The 15099-nt window shown below is 40.1% G+C and overlaps 1 protein-coding gene across 2 annotated transcripts in view; it reads right to left on the bottom strand.

Moving 5' to 3' along the window:
• The window catches only part of ube2j1 (ubiquitin-conjugating enzyme E2, J1), a 42642-nt gene extending 31323 nt beyond the window's left edge, over positions 1-11319 (bottom strand). The window contains exons 1-5 of one of the 2 annotated variants that reach the window (XM_082504776.1): positions 11072-11319; positions 10785-10985; positions 5440-5513; positions 3133-3264; positions 1100-1184 (exon numbers count right to left, since the gene is read on the bottom strand). In XM_082504776.1, the coding sequence (XP_082360902.1) occupies positions 1100-1184; positions 3133-3264; positions 5440-5513; positions 10785-10815 (322 nt within the window). In that variant the 5' untranslated portion in view covers positions 10816-10985; positions 11072-11319. Of the gene's footprint in view, positions 1-1099; positions 1185-3132; positions 3265-5439; positions 5514-10784 lie in introns of both variants that reach the window. The other variant, XM_082504775.1, reaches the window with a different exon arrangement.
• Positions 11320-15099: the final 3780 nt, after the last annotated feature.

Raw genomic sequence — 15099 nt, 5'->3', positions numbered from 1 at the left:
CAGATCTCACCCTAGGTCAACACAATCAAATGATTAGTTCAATACCAGGTCTCTGGAGAACTTCAGGACATGTTGAGGAGGAAATTTAGCCATTTGAATCAGCTGTGTTAGATCAAGGACACATCTAAAACCTGCAGGACACCGGCACCTAGAGGCCTGGAGTCCGAGACCTGTGCTGTAGACCATAATATTCTCTTAGAATGATTAGAGCATGCTGTAGGTTTTACAGGTACTGCACTGTGGTGGTTTCTATCATATCTATCTAATAGACTCCAATTTGTTCATGTAACTCGGCCTTGATGACCTTGAGAAAATGCTGAAGCGCAACTGGGTTCTGCAGCAAGGCAATGATCCAAAACAGACCAGCTAGTCCATCTCTGAATGACTTACTGACACAGTGAAAACCTTGGAGTGGCCCATTCAAAGTTTTGACCTGAATCTGACTGAGGAGCAGTTGCATGACCTTAAAAAGAAGGTGTATTTTCGAAAACCCTCCAATGTGGCTGAACTATGACAATTCAGCAAAGATGAGTGGGCAGAGCTGTAAAAGAATCATTGCCAGTTACTGAAAACGCTTGATTGCAGATGTTGCTGCTAAAAGTGGCACAAACAGTTATTCGGTTTAGCGGGTAATCACTTTCTCACACAGGGCCATGTAGGTTTGGATTGTTAAGATAAGATAAGATAGAACTTTATTAATCCCTCGGGTGGGTTCCTCTGTTTCCTCCTTAATAATGAACACCTTCATTTAGAAACTGCATGGTGTGTTTACTCGTGTCATCTTTGTCTAACATTTAAAATTGGTTGATGATCTGAAACTTTGAAGTGTGACAAACATACAACAAAAATAGGAAATCAGGAATACTTCTGTACCAATTAACAGCATTAGAGCATCAGTGCTTACCTGGATGGTTTTGCATGCAAGACATCAGTGCTATTAATTAGTGATGATCATTTCAGTACTTTTCCTACACATCTCATTTCACAGCTCTACAAATTCTTTTGTGGAGCTTATTTCCAAATGCAACCTCTAAATACTTAGATTACCTCAGGGAATAAGATACGTATGGAGAACTGGGATCTTGTCTCCTATACTTACTACTCCAAGAGGGCTGCCAGGTCTCGGGATGGTGGCCAGAGATGCTCAGACAAATCTTCTTCCCAACTTCAAATCTCCCATTTGGCTAATGGAAGGGAATAAAAAGAAAGTGGTATTGGTACGTATGGGAAAACAGAGGCACAGCACATATTTCTCAAAACCTATGAACACAAACTGACATAAAAGTTTTGAGCAGTATTAACAAATAAAAATGAGGCTACTACTGTGCAAATGTCAGAGCTTTCAAACAAAAATCTAATTAAAAATTTGGTTCAACAAAGAACCAATAAAATAGTAGCTGGTGTCAGTGAAAACATGTGAACACAGTTTTCTCACAACAAATTCTAACTTTTATCAGTCATTAAAACATGTAGCGCACAGCTGCCTGAATATAGTGGGAAAAGGATGATTTGATCTTGTGAATTTTTAAATTTCGACAGTCTCATTTTTGTGGTTGTTTCATATAAACAAAAATCCACACATTACATAAAGATCTATAACTGACTGAAATAAATATTTGATCCGTTTTCAATAAGCGCCTTCCTTATGGTCATGCAGCCTAGTCCAGCCTTGATTTGGGTTTCCTGACCACAGGACTTCCTCCCAACGTGAGGATTCTGGTTGGTGGTCAAATACTTATTTCACTCAATGACATTCAAATCCATTTTCAACTTTTTTATTATTATTTTTTTATTTTTTTTACTGACATTCCATCTCTCAACATTAAAATGAAATTACCATTAAAATATGAAACTATTCTTTTTTGTATGAGAGGAATTCAGCATGGGATAAAATTAAATTTCCCCCACTGTGTGTGCGAGTTAATCGATTCCCCCTGTTTTATAAGTAAAATTAGAGCTGGATTTTAAAATAAGAGAAAAAAATGAAATGTTAAAAGTTATGTATTCAATGTTTTAATTAAAGTGAAAAACACAATAAAGGGAGAAGCTTGAATGTCCCTCGTTCTCTTTTACATCTTGACTCTACTAATGTTTGATTAATGGTCGCTGTTGTCACTAGTCGGTACCAGACTTTCTGCTAAGTTTGGGCGATATGTAAAAATTTTCCAACTGACATTCGCCGGTCCAATAACCGACAAAAGGCAATATACTCACGCAGGCGCAGACTTTTTGATGGGCGCTATTATTTTTTCTGTTGACTGCTTCTCCCTAGCTTCAGTCAACATTATCAGCAAACTTACTCACGGGTAAATAAATAAATTGGTCTTGTAAAAACGATCGGTGAAAGGCTCAGTCTATCATCGATGGGCAATATATTCGTCCAGTCACCCAACCTTACTTACTAGCAATTGAATCTAATTGTTAAAAATTTCTAGATCTTACGACATCTATCGGCCGGCCCGGGAAAGGCTTGAAGTTTCCTCGGATAAGCTGGAGGTGGCAGCAAGAGGGAGGTTTGGGCTTCCCTGTTGCAGCAGGTTTGTTTTAACTGTTTAAAGTATAATGTTGTATAATGCTGAATATAATGTACGTGTAATGTTGATAACGCACAAAACGAAAAGTTAAGCGGCATGATTCATTATTGAAGAATGGGGTAAATTGTTTACAATGCCTTTGTTATTAGTTTTTGAAATTTCCATGAAACGATTTTAAAATTGAACTTCATAGTTTTAGACTAGTCAGTCAGTCTCATTTTTTCCTGGCCAGGAACATCCTTAATCTTAACACCTGAACTGTTCTGGAAGCTCACTTTCTTCCCCTATTACGTTCAACTCCCTGACTGTTTCAAAAGAAAATTGAGCTCTAGCTTGTTCCTCCAGGTGTGTAAGCCTGGGCTTGAATGGAATCAGGGCCATACATATGCTCACTGGTAAGCCTAGAACGATATTTATTTTTGATAATGTTCATTTTAGAGAATGTGCCTTGCAGTTATGTGTGAAGCCAAACATGGTCAGTGTATAAGGTTGGGAAAGTTGTCTGTTCTTAAAAATTGCTTTTTCAGCTTTTTGATTATCTGCTGCATCAGGAGAATAATCAAATGCAGCTAAGATGTGATCTTCATCTGCATCTTACTGTGAGTAGGATGATGCTGGGAGGTTTCATGGGGTATTCTGGGGGAAGTATGATCCTGCCGTGGTAAACCCCACCATCAAAATCAGAGTCTGGAGGACCACGAACAGAAAAGTGCCACTCAAAGAGATTGTCCTGCAGAAAGAAGGAAATATCATTTTAAGTAGAGCAGGGCAATATGACCAAAAATATTTATCACGATATATATTTGAAAATTTGCGATAACGACATAGCTGACGATATAATTGACACTAGACAAAACACTTTACAAATCCACAACTTTATGGGTGCAGAAAAAAAAACATCAATGTATTTTCACTTAAACAAGCAGCTGTTTTTTTATGTGCATTAAAGTTATATAAAAAATTAACAGTGCAAATGCAAATTCCTTGCTGACAGTTTAACCAAAAGGCCGACATATCCTCAGCATAACCATGTATAATATCCACAAAACTTAAAAAGAGGTTATACACACACAATACGGTAATATTATGTTGAAGCACAGTACGTATCACTCCGCGAGGCTCCGCCTACGATAGCCGTAATGCTCCGACAATCCATCAAGCGGTGCGGGTTCGTAGCTTAGCAAAGTCGTACTAAAACGTTTGACAGATTTTCGAGCGCCGTGTACATAAAATCGTTTCGAGGTCAGTAAACACAACCAGAATTCATACATAAGGCACACGGGATTATAAAGGACACTGTCGATTTTCAGAAAAATCAAAGGATTGATTTAAAGTGTGCTGTATTTTCCAAACAACACGGTAATAACGACGGCCCGCTAGCATGCTCTACCAAAAATAGTGCTTTGTTGTGTATCTGACGGATGAAAGCTAAACCAGTTCCACACCACTGAAGTTGCAGCATTTTTACAAACCAATTCTGGTTCATCTGTTTCATTCAACGATCCGCTTTCGCCCTTCTCATTCTCCGTCGCCGCCATGTGCGTATGAAAACAAAGGCACTGCGCATGCACGTTTTACCCATATTCTATCACGATATTTCATTTTCTTATCGTTGCCCAACATTATACCGGTATTACCATGAACGGTGTGATATGGCCCAGCCCTAATTTTAAGAACATATTTCTGTCTGAGAAGACAACAGAAGGTAGGACTGGGCGAAATATCAAGTTTTTAAAAAAAAAATCCATATACTTTGATACGACATATAAGATGTGACACTATCGTTTATATCGATATAGTCTACGTTTGCTATAATTATACTTGTGGAGCCAGTCTCTCTCATCCAGGCTTGTCTCTACACGTCACTCTGCCCCGCCTCTATTTCTCACTGAACACAACTCGCCCATCGCTTCACCTGCAGGCAGCGACCAGATGGACACAGTAGCTATCGCAGAGTAGCTGGTTGGTAAAAAGAAAAACAACGGCTCAAATATTTGGAGATGGTTTGGATTCAAAGTGTCAGATGAGCAGCAGAATAATGTATTCTGTAGAGAATGACGAAAAAGCGTCCCGACAAAAGGTTCGAGCTCTACCAATCATTTTCACCATTTACAACAGCGCCACAGTGCTTGAACCTGCGTGCTGTATCCCAGACCGCGACGTCTTCCCAGCCTCCTGCCCCGAAACAAACCATCTTAAAGCAACAGTAGCCTATTATATCACTAAAGACATGATCCCTATCGCAACTGTGGAACAAGAGGGCTTTATACAGCTGATTATCTGATATTATCAGCTGATTTGAAATAAGAAAAAAATATGCTAAGAAATAAAAAGTGACTTGCAGAGCTAAACATCTCTATTGACCACTAGACAAATATTTTCAGAAGTCATAGCCAGCGTATATCTATCACTTATGAAAGTGAAACTAAGTATTAAATCCAATGAACTTACTGGAGTGTGTTTGTGTTTGTATTAGCTTGAGGATTGTGACACTAAATGAGGACCCCAGCTGAGACAAGACAGGGATATATAGTGAGATTTAAAAGGCCTAAAAGTATGGGTTATCTTATATAAAAGATTTTCAGAAAACTTGACTTCTGACCGTGAGGTCACAAAATTCAAAGAGAATTCGGAGAACTTTAATAACCATATTCTATCAGTTTGAAAATCCCAGGTCACGTCTTTGATTTCACACCAATTTTGACCTGCAGTCAAGCTCACTACAAACTGCAACTGATATCTATAGGTGAAAATTTTACACACTGTAACTTGAAGGCTATCAAAACTAGTAGTACCTAGTAGTGTAAAAGTAGCGTAAAAGTAGCTGCATTGCCTGCTTATATTTTCATTGTCATGCATTGTTAGACTATAGAGTAAAGTAATAGCATAAAAATGCCAAACTTACTTCTAGTGGTTGGGCATGATAGTGCTCTGTGGGATCCCTCAGTTCAGCAGCCTCCTTCATCAGCCTCTTCACCGCTTTCCATCAAAAGAAATAAAGAAAAAGGAAAAAAAAAAAAAAGGTTACCACCTGCACGGAAAGCTACAGTACATCTGGAAAGCATTTACACCACTTCACTTGTACCATGTTTTGTCATGTTACACCCTTATTCCTAAACCGATTCAATTCATTTTTCACCTCAAAACTCTACACACAATGACCTAATCTTTCTTTCTTGCAAATTTATCAGCCGTCTGGAGTCAAATGTATAAATGACTACATCTGATTTTACTTTTATATTTCACCTTTAAAAACTATTTACTTTGACTTGCGGAGAATATGAAAAATAACAAGCTAGTTTTCTTAGACTTAGAAATGTCCATCATTAATGGGGGACAATGTCTATGAATCAGTATTTAAGGTTTGAGTCTCGTGAAATTGTGTGTCATCAGGACACCACAACACAGAGCAAACGCCTTTTTCACAGACACACAGCCGTGGCAGCAGAAGAATATCACATCAATAAGGCCCTGAGTAAATGTGCTTAAGCCAGCTAAACATTTGCCAAAGAAGAGTTGAAGCAGTTAGAGCCACAAAGGGTGAACCGACATTGTATTAAATCCTGGATTACTACTGGGATGCAGCTCAAGTTCATGTTTGAAGGCAGATGAGTAAATAATTTTGGCAATGTAATGTATATCTAAAGGCTGACAGCCTGAAAGCCAACTTTGGTATGTCAGTTTCTAAGAACTGTATGGATGATGATGATGAAAGTGAGGTATTAACAGCTTCATCAACATCTTCCAGTAAGCTTTGTTTACTGTGTTGTTTGATGTTTTAGCTTAGCATTTTTACTCTGGCTGTAATGAAATTACTTATTAACATGGTAGTTACGGTAAACAAATAAGAAACTTTCATTTATAACCAGTAAAAGTATAACATTATTATTTAACACTGTAGCATGCAAATACTGTAATGGTAACGACACTATCACATTACCAGATAGCAAGCAAGGCAGTTGGTGTGGTGTATAAAATGGTGTTTAACCCCAGAAGCATAGACTTGCATGATTTTTTGCTAAGTATCATTGGATATCGTTACTCAGTTCAACATATCAATAACACACACACAAATCTCAGGGTCGTGGAAAAGATATTAGTGTGTTTGAGAAGGGTCAAATCATTGTCATGCTTCAAGCACAGTAAACATCTAAGGGGATTGTAGAAACTACTAAAATTGGGTTAACAACTGTCCAACGCATTATTAAAAAGTGGAAGGATAGCGGTGACCCATCGTCTTCGAGGAAGAAATGTGGCCTGAAAAAAAATTCTGAATGATCGTGATTGCCGATCACTTAAACATTTGGTGAAATCAAATCAAAGAAAAACAATAGTAGAACTCAGGACTATGTTTAAAAGTGAAAGTAAGAGCATTTCCACACACACAATGCAAAGGGAACTCAAGGGATTGGGACCGAACCGCTGTGTAGCCGTAAGAAAACCACTAATCAGTGAGGCAACCCGGAAAAAAAGGCTTCAATTTGCTAGGGAGCATGAAGATTGGACTCTGGAGCAATGGAAGAAGGTCATGTGGTCTGGTGAGTCCAGATTTACCTTGTTCCAGAGTGATGGGCACTAGATAGAAATAAATCTTGTGACATTGCAGAAGCTTATTGAAACAATGCCACAGAGAATGCGTGTCGCAATCAAAGCTAAAGGCGGTCTAATGAAATATTAGAGTGTGTGACCTTTTTGTGGTGGCGACTTTTTTTTTTTTGGCCAATACTATAATATAAATTCCATATTTTCTCAGGTCTTAAATAACTGACCAACAACAAAATCCTCTTGCACTACCATTGCATTGGCACTCAAAGAAATTGTGATCAATGATGATTTCATTTTTTGCCAATATCGTTGAGTCCAAAACACTACAAAGCATAAAACACAGTGCTATATTTATAGTTACTACTGCATTCATTCAGATATGTCGCCACACAATTTCTGGAAAATTATCTTTTTTCAAATTTATCTTCCCAAAAAAAAAAAAAAAAAAAAAAAAAAAAAAAAAAAAGCTCTGTTACATGCAAGCTAAGGATGGGAAGATAAGATGGTGGTGATAGTTAGAGTTGACAATGCAATGACAACGAAAATGATAGTGAAATTAACATGGTTTTTCTTGGATTTCATTATGACATTCTCTCATTTAACGTATCTGTGCCTGGAGACACTGACAGGAACTACACTGCTCCTTATTGCCTGCTGAGTTTCATATTCATTTTCCATTTTTGGCTCTGTCTTAAATGGTACATAAACTGGTTCTTGTAAGATGCTTTTCTCCTCAAACTGAACACTCAAAGCGCTTTCTATCCAACATTCAGACACATACTCCAATAGATGCATCAGAGAGCAACATGGGGTTAGTATCTTGCCCCAAGCAGATTTGGCATGCACAATGGAGCAGCCAGGGATTGAACCACCAACCTATCCGTTTAGTAAATAACCTGCTCTACCTCCAGAACTGCAACTACCCCCATAGTAGGAAGAGATGACAAGAAAAGCCTTTCCCACACAACTGTCTCTGCAGAAGTCCAGTAACAGGCCCAAGGTGATAATCCTTATATGCCAAATCATCTTATGCAACACAAATGTTGACTATTTGCCACTAGGAATGACTCACACCAGGTCCAAAGGGATAAAAAGAGACACTGTTACATAATAACAAGCTAACACCAAAGACGTGAAAGGCATAGACAAGAGAATGAAAAGAAAAAGCATCTCCAGACTGTGCGCACGTCTACCGCTGTCACTACTATTATAGCATTTAGCTAAAAAAGGAGACCTAAAGCGCTACAGGTATAAAGACCTGCTCTCAAAAACCGTCAAAGGTTTAACGCTCTAATTGTTTAAAAGATTTAGAGCATGTTTAGTACCATCTTATGACGGTACAGAAATGTAAGCAAACAAGACTGATGTGGAGATTTTTGTTTCTATGTACACGCTGATGGATGCCAGGATTCCTGATCATTCTATAGTGAGAAACCCGGTTATGTTTGCGGTGTGATGGAGCAACCACATGTTTTAAATTGTTTGGGTGTGCTTAGGACAAAGACGACACCATTTTATTGCATAAAATACAGCCGATTGCATGTCGTGGACTGCTTTGCAAGTTGACTGCATCACTCTGTATACCTGGCCGATGAGGAGACGAGGGAGGAAAAAGTAAATATATAAACAGTGCGTTTGACTCCAGCTTGTCAGTCCAGTGAGTCACCAGTTCACCAGCTAAAAATAACACTTCATTAGAAGCTTATACTAACAAAACTTTGTGGTTGTATTTAATTTAACGAGTCGTTAGTCGCAGTAAACCCATCAGCAGATAACCTGGAGAAGATGGGCTACGTAAAAAGTGAAGGGGGGGCGTGTTCACGGTCACGTCCAGCAGGTGACACAGCTATTCCACCTCGAGTCACTACTGCACAGACTGACTCCAAACGTGCAATACGGCAGCTCCCACAAGTGGGAAATTTTGACTTCATTTTTGTACTATGGAAGGAAGTGCAGCCAGATCATGCATCTTTTCTACAGTCATTTGTTGTGAAGGGAGAAGAAACAATGCTGTCCCATAATTCATTGCAATGGATCATCCTACCATTCATGAAAACCCATCAACATAATAACCAAAGTTTCACAGAAATGGTCATTTACAAGTGCATTTAGCACTTCATGCCACAACCTGCTGATGTATTAAAACATTACAAATACACTTACTCAGCATTGTGGAGATTTAAAGAGGGTTTCTTTTTCAAAATAACCATCAATTGCCTGTGTCTATTACCTGTGTGTCTATTAGGAAACCTGGGTGAGTTTCCTGAACATACTCACATCTTGAGAGGATGCTATTTAGTCCATTTGATCAAATCGGTGGCAGAACAAATTCTCATTAAAGCAACAAGTTCGCTTATGAAGTGCTCTGTAGTTATCTCAGTGTTCATCGCTCCTCGTTTTAAATCTCATTTTTAACCCAGATCAGTCACTCTGAGGGGAAACACAATCTCCAGCAGCTCTGCACTCAGGAAACAAGCCATTGTGATGACATTACATTATGTTGAGGACGCAGCTGCCCACTAAACTGTGTCTAACACCAGTTAATGTGGGCATGTTTCCTACATCAGCAGCAGACGTTAGACAGCTGACAGGTGAACAGGATGCATGCATGACTGAGGGTCCTTCAAGCAGATCGGTGGTGTCATAAGGAAAATGTCAGCTTGTTAGTTATGTTTCTTTTTTTTTTTTTTTAATTGAGATAATTTAATTGTTGCCTGAAGCTAATGTTGAGACACATAGGCATTTGTACGAGCTGGAGATGTTGCCCTTTCTTGTGAAACCGCAAGACACACTGGCAAAGTGAGAAGACCATTTGATCTGCGGAACATAGAGAGTTAACGTAAAAACCAGTTAACCTGGAACACTGGAGTCCAATTCCTTGTTTGTGGGCACAAATAAAGATGTTTCTGATTTCAGTTCATTTCTGTCCCAGTGAAAACTGAGAAACTATAAGGCTCACCTCTAAACACTCATTATCAGGGATCAGTGAAAAGGTTTTGGACAGCTGGCCAAGTTTTGACCCTGCCAGAACAGCTTTGAGCCATGCACGCAAAATGCAACTATCATAATCACAACAGACATAAGACATGATTTATATTCAGCGTTAAAGACTTTGTGCAATATACTGCAAAGTGCACAATATTTTTCATTCCCATTTCCGTGACTCATTTAAATCTTCTTCTTACGAAAGTGAAAGTCATAAAAATACATATACTGTTTTAAAACGTTTTTTTTTTTAAATAAACATTACGTATTATTGCTGTGGGTTGCACACCACCAGCATGCTCGCTATGTTTCTTAAAGTCAACCTTCAAAATCAGCCGATTAAATCGTCCCCATGATCACTAATATTACACAAGCAGCTAACGACAACGCTGAACACGCAGACGTGTCCTTAATTACGTGTGTAACGTCAAAGAACTCCGCAACACGAAAAGTGCAGGGACAGAGCCAGCCGGTACAGTTTCAACAGACAGATGGTTTGCTCTGAATACCGAAGAGTTTAAAATAAATAAATAAAGCATCCCACACAACAGAAAGAACTCAGAAAAAATACCAAATAAAGGTGCCAGTGTAAACATTTAGATTGGGACGGAGGCTAATAACAGTTAAGCTAATTAAGAAACATTAAAGTGTTGGATTTTAGCTGTAGGATTTATCCTAGGGTTCTGAAAGCTGTAGAAGTTGTTTTGGGATCAGGCTTACCTGGACTCTTAAGGTTGTATTTGCTCTCCATCCTTAAAGAAACTGGGCACTGTCTTGAAGTTGTATTGTTTTCGTTTTCAAATACCTAGCTTTCAAATATTAGCGTTAGCTTCGCTTAGCAGCCCGGGTAGCTTGCTTCGTTCTTAAATCTGAGCGATACAGCTCAAACCGAAGGTCCCGCTCTCGCACCGGTGCTCCAGTCTGCAAGTGAGACAGAACGTGTTTCAGTAATGATGGGATATTTTTCAACTTCTCTGCTGTTTAGGTTTTGAAACGGTTTCTCTAACCTTATCGACGTGACGTCATTTACGGAACGTAAACAGGAAGTGAAATCTGAGGCTACGCAAGGAGTGAGCACATCACTGTTAGAAACGGTAATGGCATTAGTCTGGAAGTAAATCATTACCAAAGAATTAGAATTTTATTAGCAACAGGAAAGTGAAAGACTTGGATATAATACTGGTGATGGCCAAATGAAGCGTTCCGAAGTACTGAAGCTTCTCGAAGCTTTTCAAAACTGTCCTCTTTAGCGAGATCTGGTGGCTAGAAATATGAAGAACAGCTTAAATCAAGAACAAATAATGACCTGCTTCATTATGATTGGCCGCTCTGCAGAGCTTCTGTTTCATGTGACAGTACTGTGTGATATCGGGCTGATATGGTGCTTTGAATATGTTTTTTTGGGTGAAAAAAAAAATAATGTTATGTCTATTTTATTAGATGAATAAACTTTCCTTGTTTAAACATGTGCCATGGTGTTTTGTCCTTTTGCTTGTGACTTCGTTTTTTACTAATAAAAAAAATACACTATATATATAATAATGTACAGCACAATCTTACAATAGGTTGGGAGTATGCTTGTGCTGCGAGGTCCTTGCCTCCACGTGATTAAGTAATTAACAAGCGGACAGGTACGTTTATAGATAATATACTATAACTTCTATAAGACATTTCAGATGGCAGTTTCAGTAGAATAGTGTTTCGCTGTTTATAAATTCAGAATAATTCAGTACGTGATTTGCAGAACCTACCATAACATGAAGTCTTCACTGTGTCAAGATTATATTCCTTTTGTGTATTTTAAACATTTTTTAAAGTTAAGTTGTTACGTCCCCCCCGAAGGGGTCTAGGCGTGCGAGTGCAGTGTTGGGAAGGTTACTTTTAAAATGTATTCCATTACAGAATACAGAATACATGCCCCAAAATGTATTCTGTAACCTATTCCGTTACGTTACTCAATGACAGTAACGTATTCTGAATACTTTGGATTACTTAATATATTGTGGCGAGTTCAGACAAGGAGGAGACGGAGGTATCGTTTGGTCTTGCTTCCCGTGAGCTAGCCAGGGAGCACAGCCGTTTATTACATTTGCAGAAGAACACACTGCCACTAGCTAACTGCTCAGCATGGCAACCACAACACACACAGGGCGCCCTCTGACCCCGGAAGGACACCGTCGCAGCGAGAGGGCGTCACCCGTCACCATGGCAACATACACAAAACATAACTGTACAAGCAGAACCCCGAACAGCCCTGACCCGCTACAATATTATCATGCTTTTTACAACAACGTGAATGTACTATTGCTGTGTGATTTATTACTATTACTGAAGGTCCGCGACTCCGAACTGTAGTAAAGGGACCTCTGACTAATGCTGGGCTCACACTGTGCGATTTTTGGCCCATTTTGAGCCGATTTTTGAGTCGTGCGATCGTTTTGGCGATCGGCCCGATTTTGGCCTTCATCGTGCGTCGTGCATCGTATAGTATACGTGGGGTAACGAGAAGCGATTGACACCTCACGACCAGCTCCCGATCATCAATCGCTTGGTCGTGAGGGTGTCACCGCAGTTTGCCACACTGCGCACGCGCAAACACAAATGTCAGCGAAAAAGACGGCGTAGCACGGCAGTGCAGCGTGTGATCTGGACACAAGCGATGGAGGCACAACCTGTAGAACCATCCGAGCCCTTTCGATGTGGCCTCACAAAATTATCACGACCACAACAACCGTGAAAATAGTTGGATCGACACTGCTGCTCAATCACAGCTGCCTGACCAATGTTTTTCATTAGCAATTTAGCAAAGTTGATGGTGGTGGTGTGTCTGTGTGAGTGAAAGACGGAGAGGGAGAGCGAGCGACAGAATTTCTGTTATAACCTTCATTTTTATGGACGCACAGTGTTGGCGACTGTCAAGCCTTTGAGTCGCCGAGCAGCTGAATAGGGGAATAATGTTGACGCGCCCGCTGTTTAAAACGTTAGTCAAAGTTCCAAGTTAAAACTCCTTTATTTGTTGTTAAATCCTTAAAATCCGTAGAAAACAGTGAACAAAAACATTCTAAGCTTGAGCGGTCAGCAAAAGTCGACTTCCCCCATCACCCACTCATTCACAAAATTTCCCTCGGGCCGTGAACAGGTGATATAGCAATCACTATTACAGACACCACGTGACCCAAAGCTACGCCTATCCATAACATTCCGGCCCCTAATTATTACATTCTTACAGTAATAATTACACATCCAACACCACAACTCACAACACACACGTCATCATATCACAGACACCCAGTGAGACAACATAACATACTCAAAAAGTCCACCAAAGTTATTTTCTCATGTCTTCTCTTCTGTCTGCACATGGTCAGTCAGTCATAGGCCAGAGGTTACCAGCACTTAGCCTAAATATAGTCAGTCTGTAATGTACATCTCATAACATTAAAGTCAATTCAAAGTTAGTTATGTCACACTGTGTCAAAATGTCATAATCATGGGTCAGAAGTCTCCTGAAGAAGGCATATCTTTGTGATGGGTCTGCACACATGGCTGGTTGGGGTCTTAATCCAGACCTGACGCACAAGCCCCTTTTCATCTGGTGCAGCTCCGGTGACTCTCCCAATGATCCAGGAACCACGAGGTGCAGAATCATCCACTATAAGGACCACATCTCCGGGAACGAAGTTGCGTTTAATCCTTCCCCATTTCTGGCGCTCTAATTCTGTGACTGGGACTCTCTTTGCATATGCTCTAGATATAAGATCTGTCATGAAGGCAGTGTAGTCTTTGTGAAAGTCTTTATCGCTGATGAACCTTTTCTTCAAACCTAAGGCTCGTTGCTCAATTGCACGGTTGTCAGGCATTCTTATGTCTCGGTCTTTTAGTGGCAGGGCAATGCTGTAGTGCCAATCCCCCAAAGTCACCGTCTTGCTGGCCAATTCCAGGAACTTCAAGTCTTCCTTTGACAGCCCCATCTGTTCATCATTGCTGCTCTCAGGAAAATCCATCTTGAACTGCTGTTTCCATAACTTGTCCAGTATGACAGCAGAAACTCTGTTGGCGGTAACTGTTGCCAAACATCCTGGCCTTCCACAGCATTCTCGATTAAGTGGCCCATTCACAGTCCAGCCGAGCACAGTCCTAATGGCAAAGGGTCCATCACCTACACTCCGGATGACCTCCAAAGGTTCTAGAGTTCTGGGCATATTCATGCCAATCAAAAGCTCAACATTGGCCTTAATTTCTGGCAAATGAACGTGCTTCAAATGTGGCCAGTCATCCAGGTCCTGTTGATTTGGGATGTTACCAGTATCTACAGGCATTTTATGCTGAGTGAAGAGGTTAGGCATATCACAGTACATGTCACTGTCCAATCCAGCAACTTCAAGTTCAGGTACAATGAAACTGTCCACCACTTTCTCCTGTCCCATGGTGCGCAGGAGAATCTTTGTCTTCCTCCCAGCAATATTCAGCTTGTCCATAAGACCCACTGTACAAAAGGATGCTGAACTCCCATGGTCCAGAAAGGCATACGTTTCCACTATTCTTTGACCTCTCTTTGATTTTACTTTAACTGGCACAATGGCAAGCTTACAGTCCTGTTCACCAGCCCCAGTAAGACCACTAGTCTGGATCGTAACAGGAATGTTATCTGCCTCATTATTAGGTTTGACTTCATTCTTCTCTTTGTGGTGAATATGGAGTATACTTGCATGTCAGAGGCCACAGATTTTACATGAAAGGCGTTTTCTGCATTCTTTGCTTATGTGCCCAGTACACAAACAGCCAAAACAAATGCGGTTCTTTTTAAGAAAAGAAATCTTCTCATCATGAGGTTTCTTATCAAGCAGAGCACACGACTCCAGTGTGTGTCCGCCTTTGCAGAAAAAACAAGCCTTCACAGTGCTGTGACGATCTTGAGCCTCTATCTGATTCTGTCTCTCGACGTCAGAGACTGTTGTGGCGAAGCTACTTCCTTTAGCTTTTAGATGTGGAGAACATTTCCCTCCATTGCTGCCCTTGGCTGCTAGATGTGTTG

Source organism: Aulonocara stuartgranti (assembly GCF_965226115.1).
Source record: "Aulonocara stuartgranti genome assembly, chromosome: 15".
Taxonomy (NCBI): domain Eukaryota; kingdom Metazoa; phylum Chordata; class Actinopteri; order Cichliformes; family Cichlidae; genus Aulonocara; species Aulonocara stuartgranti.
Note: the sequence above shows the minus strand (reverse complement) of the source record. Positions and strands in the feature narration are given on the sequence as shown.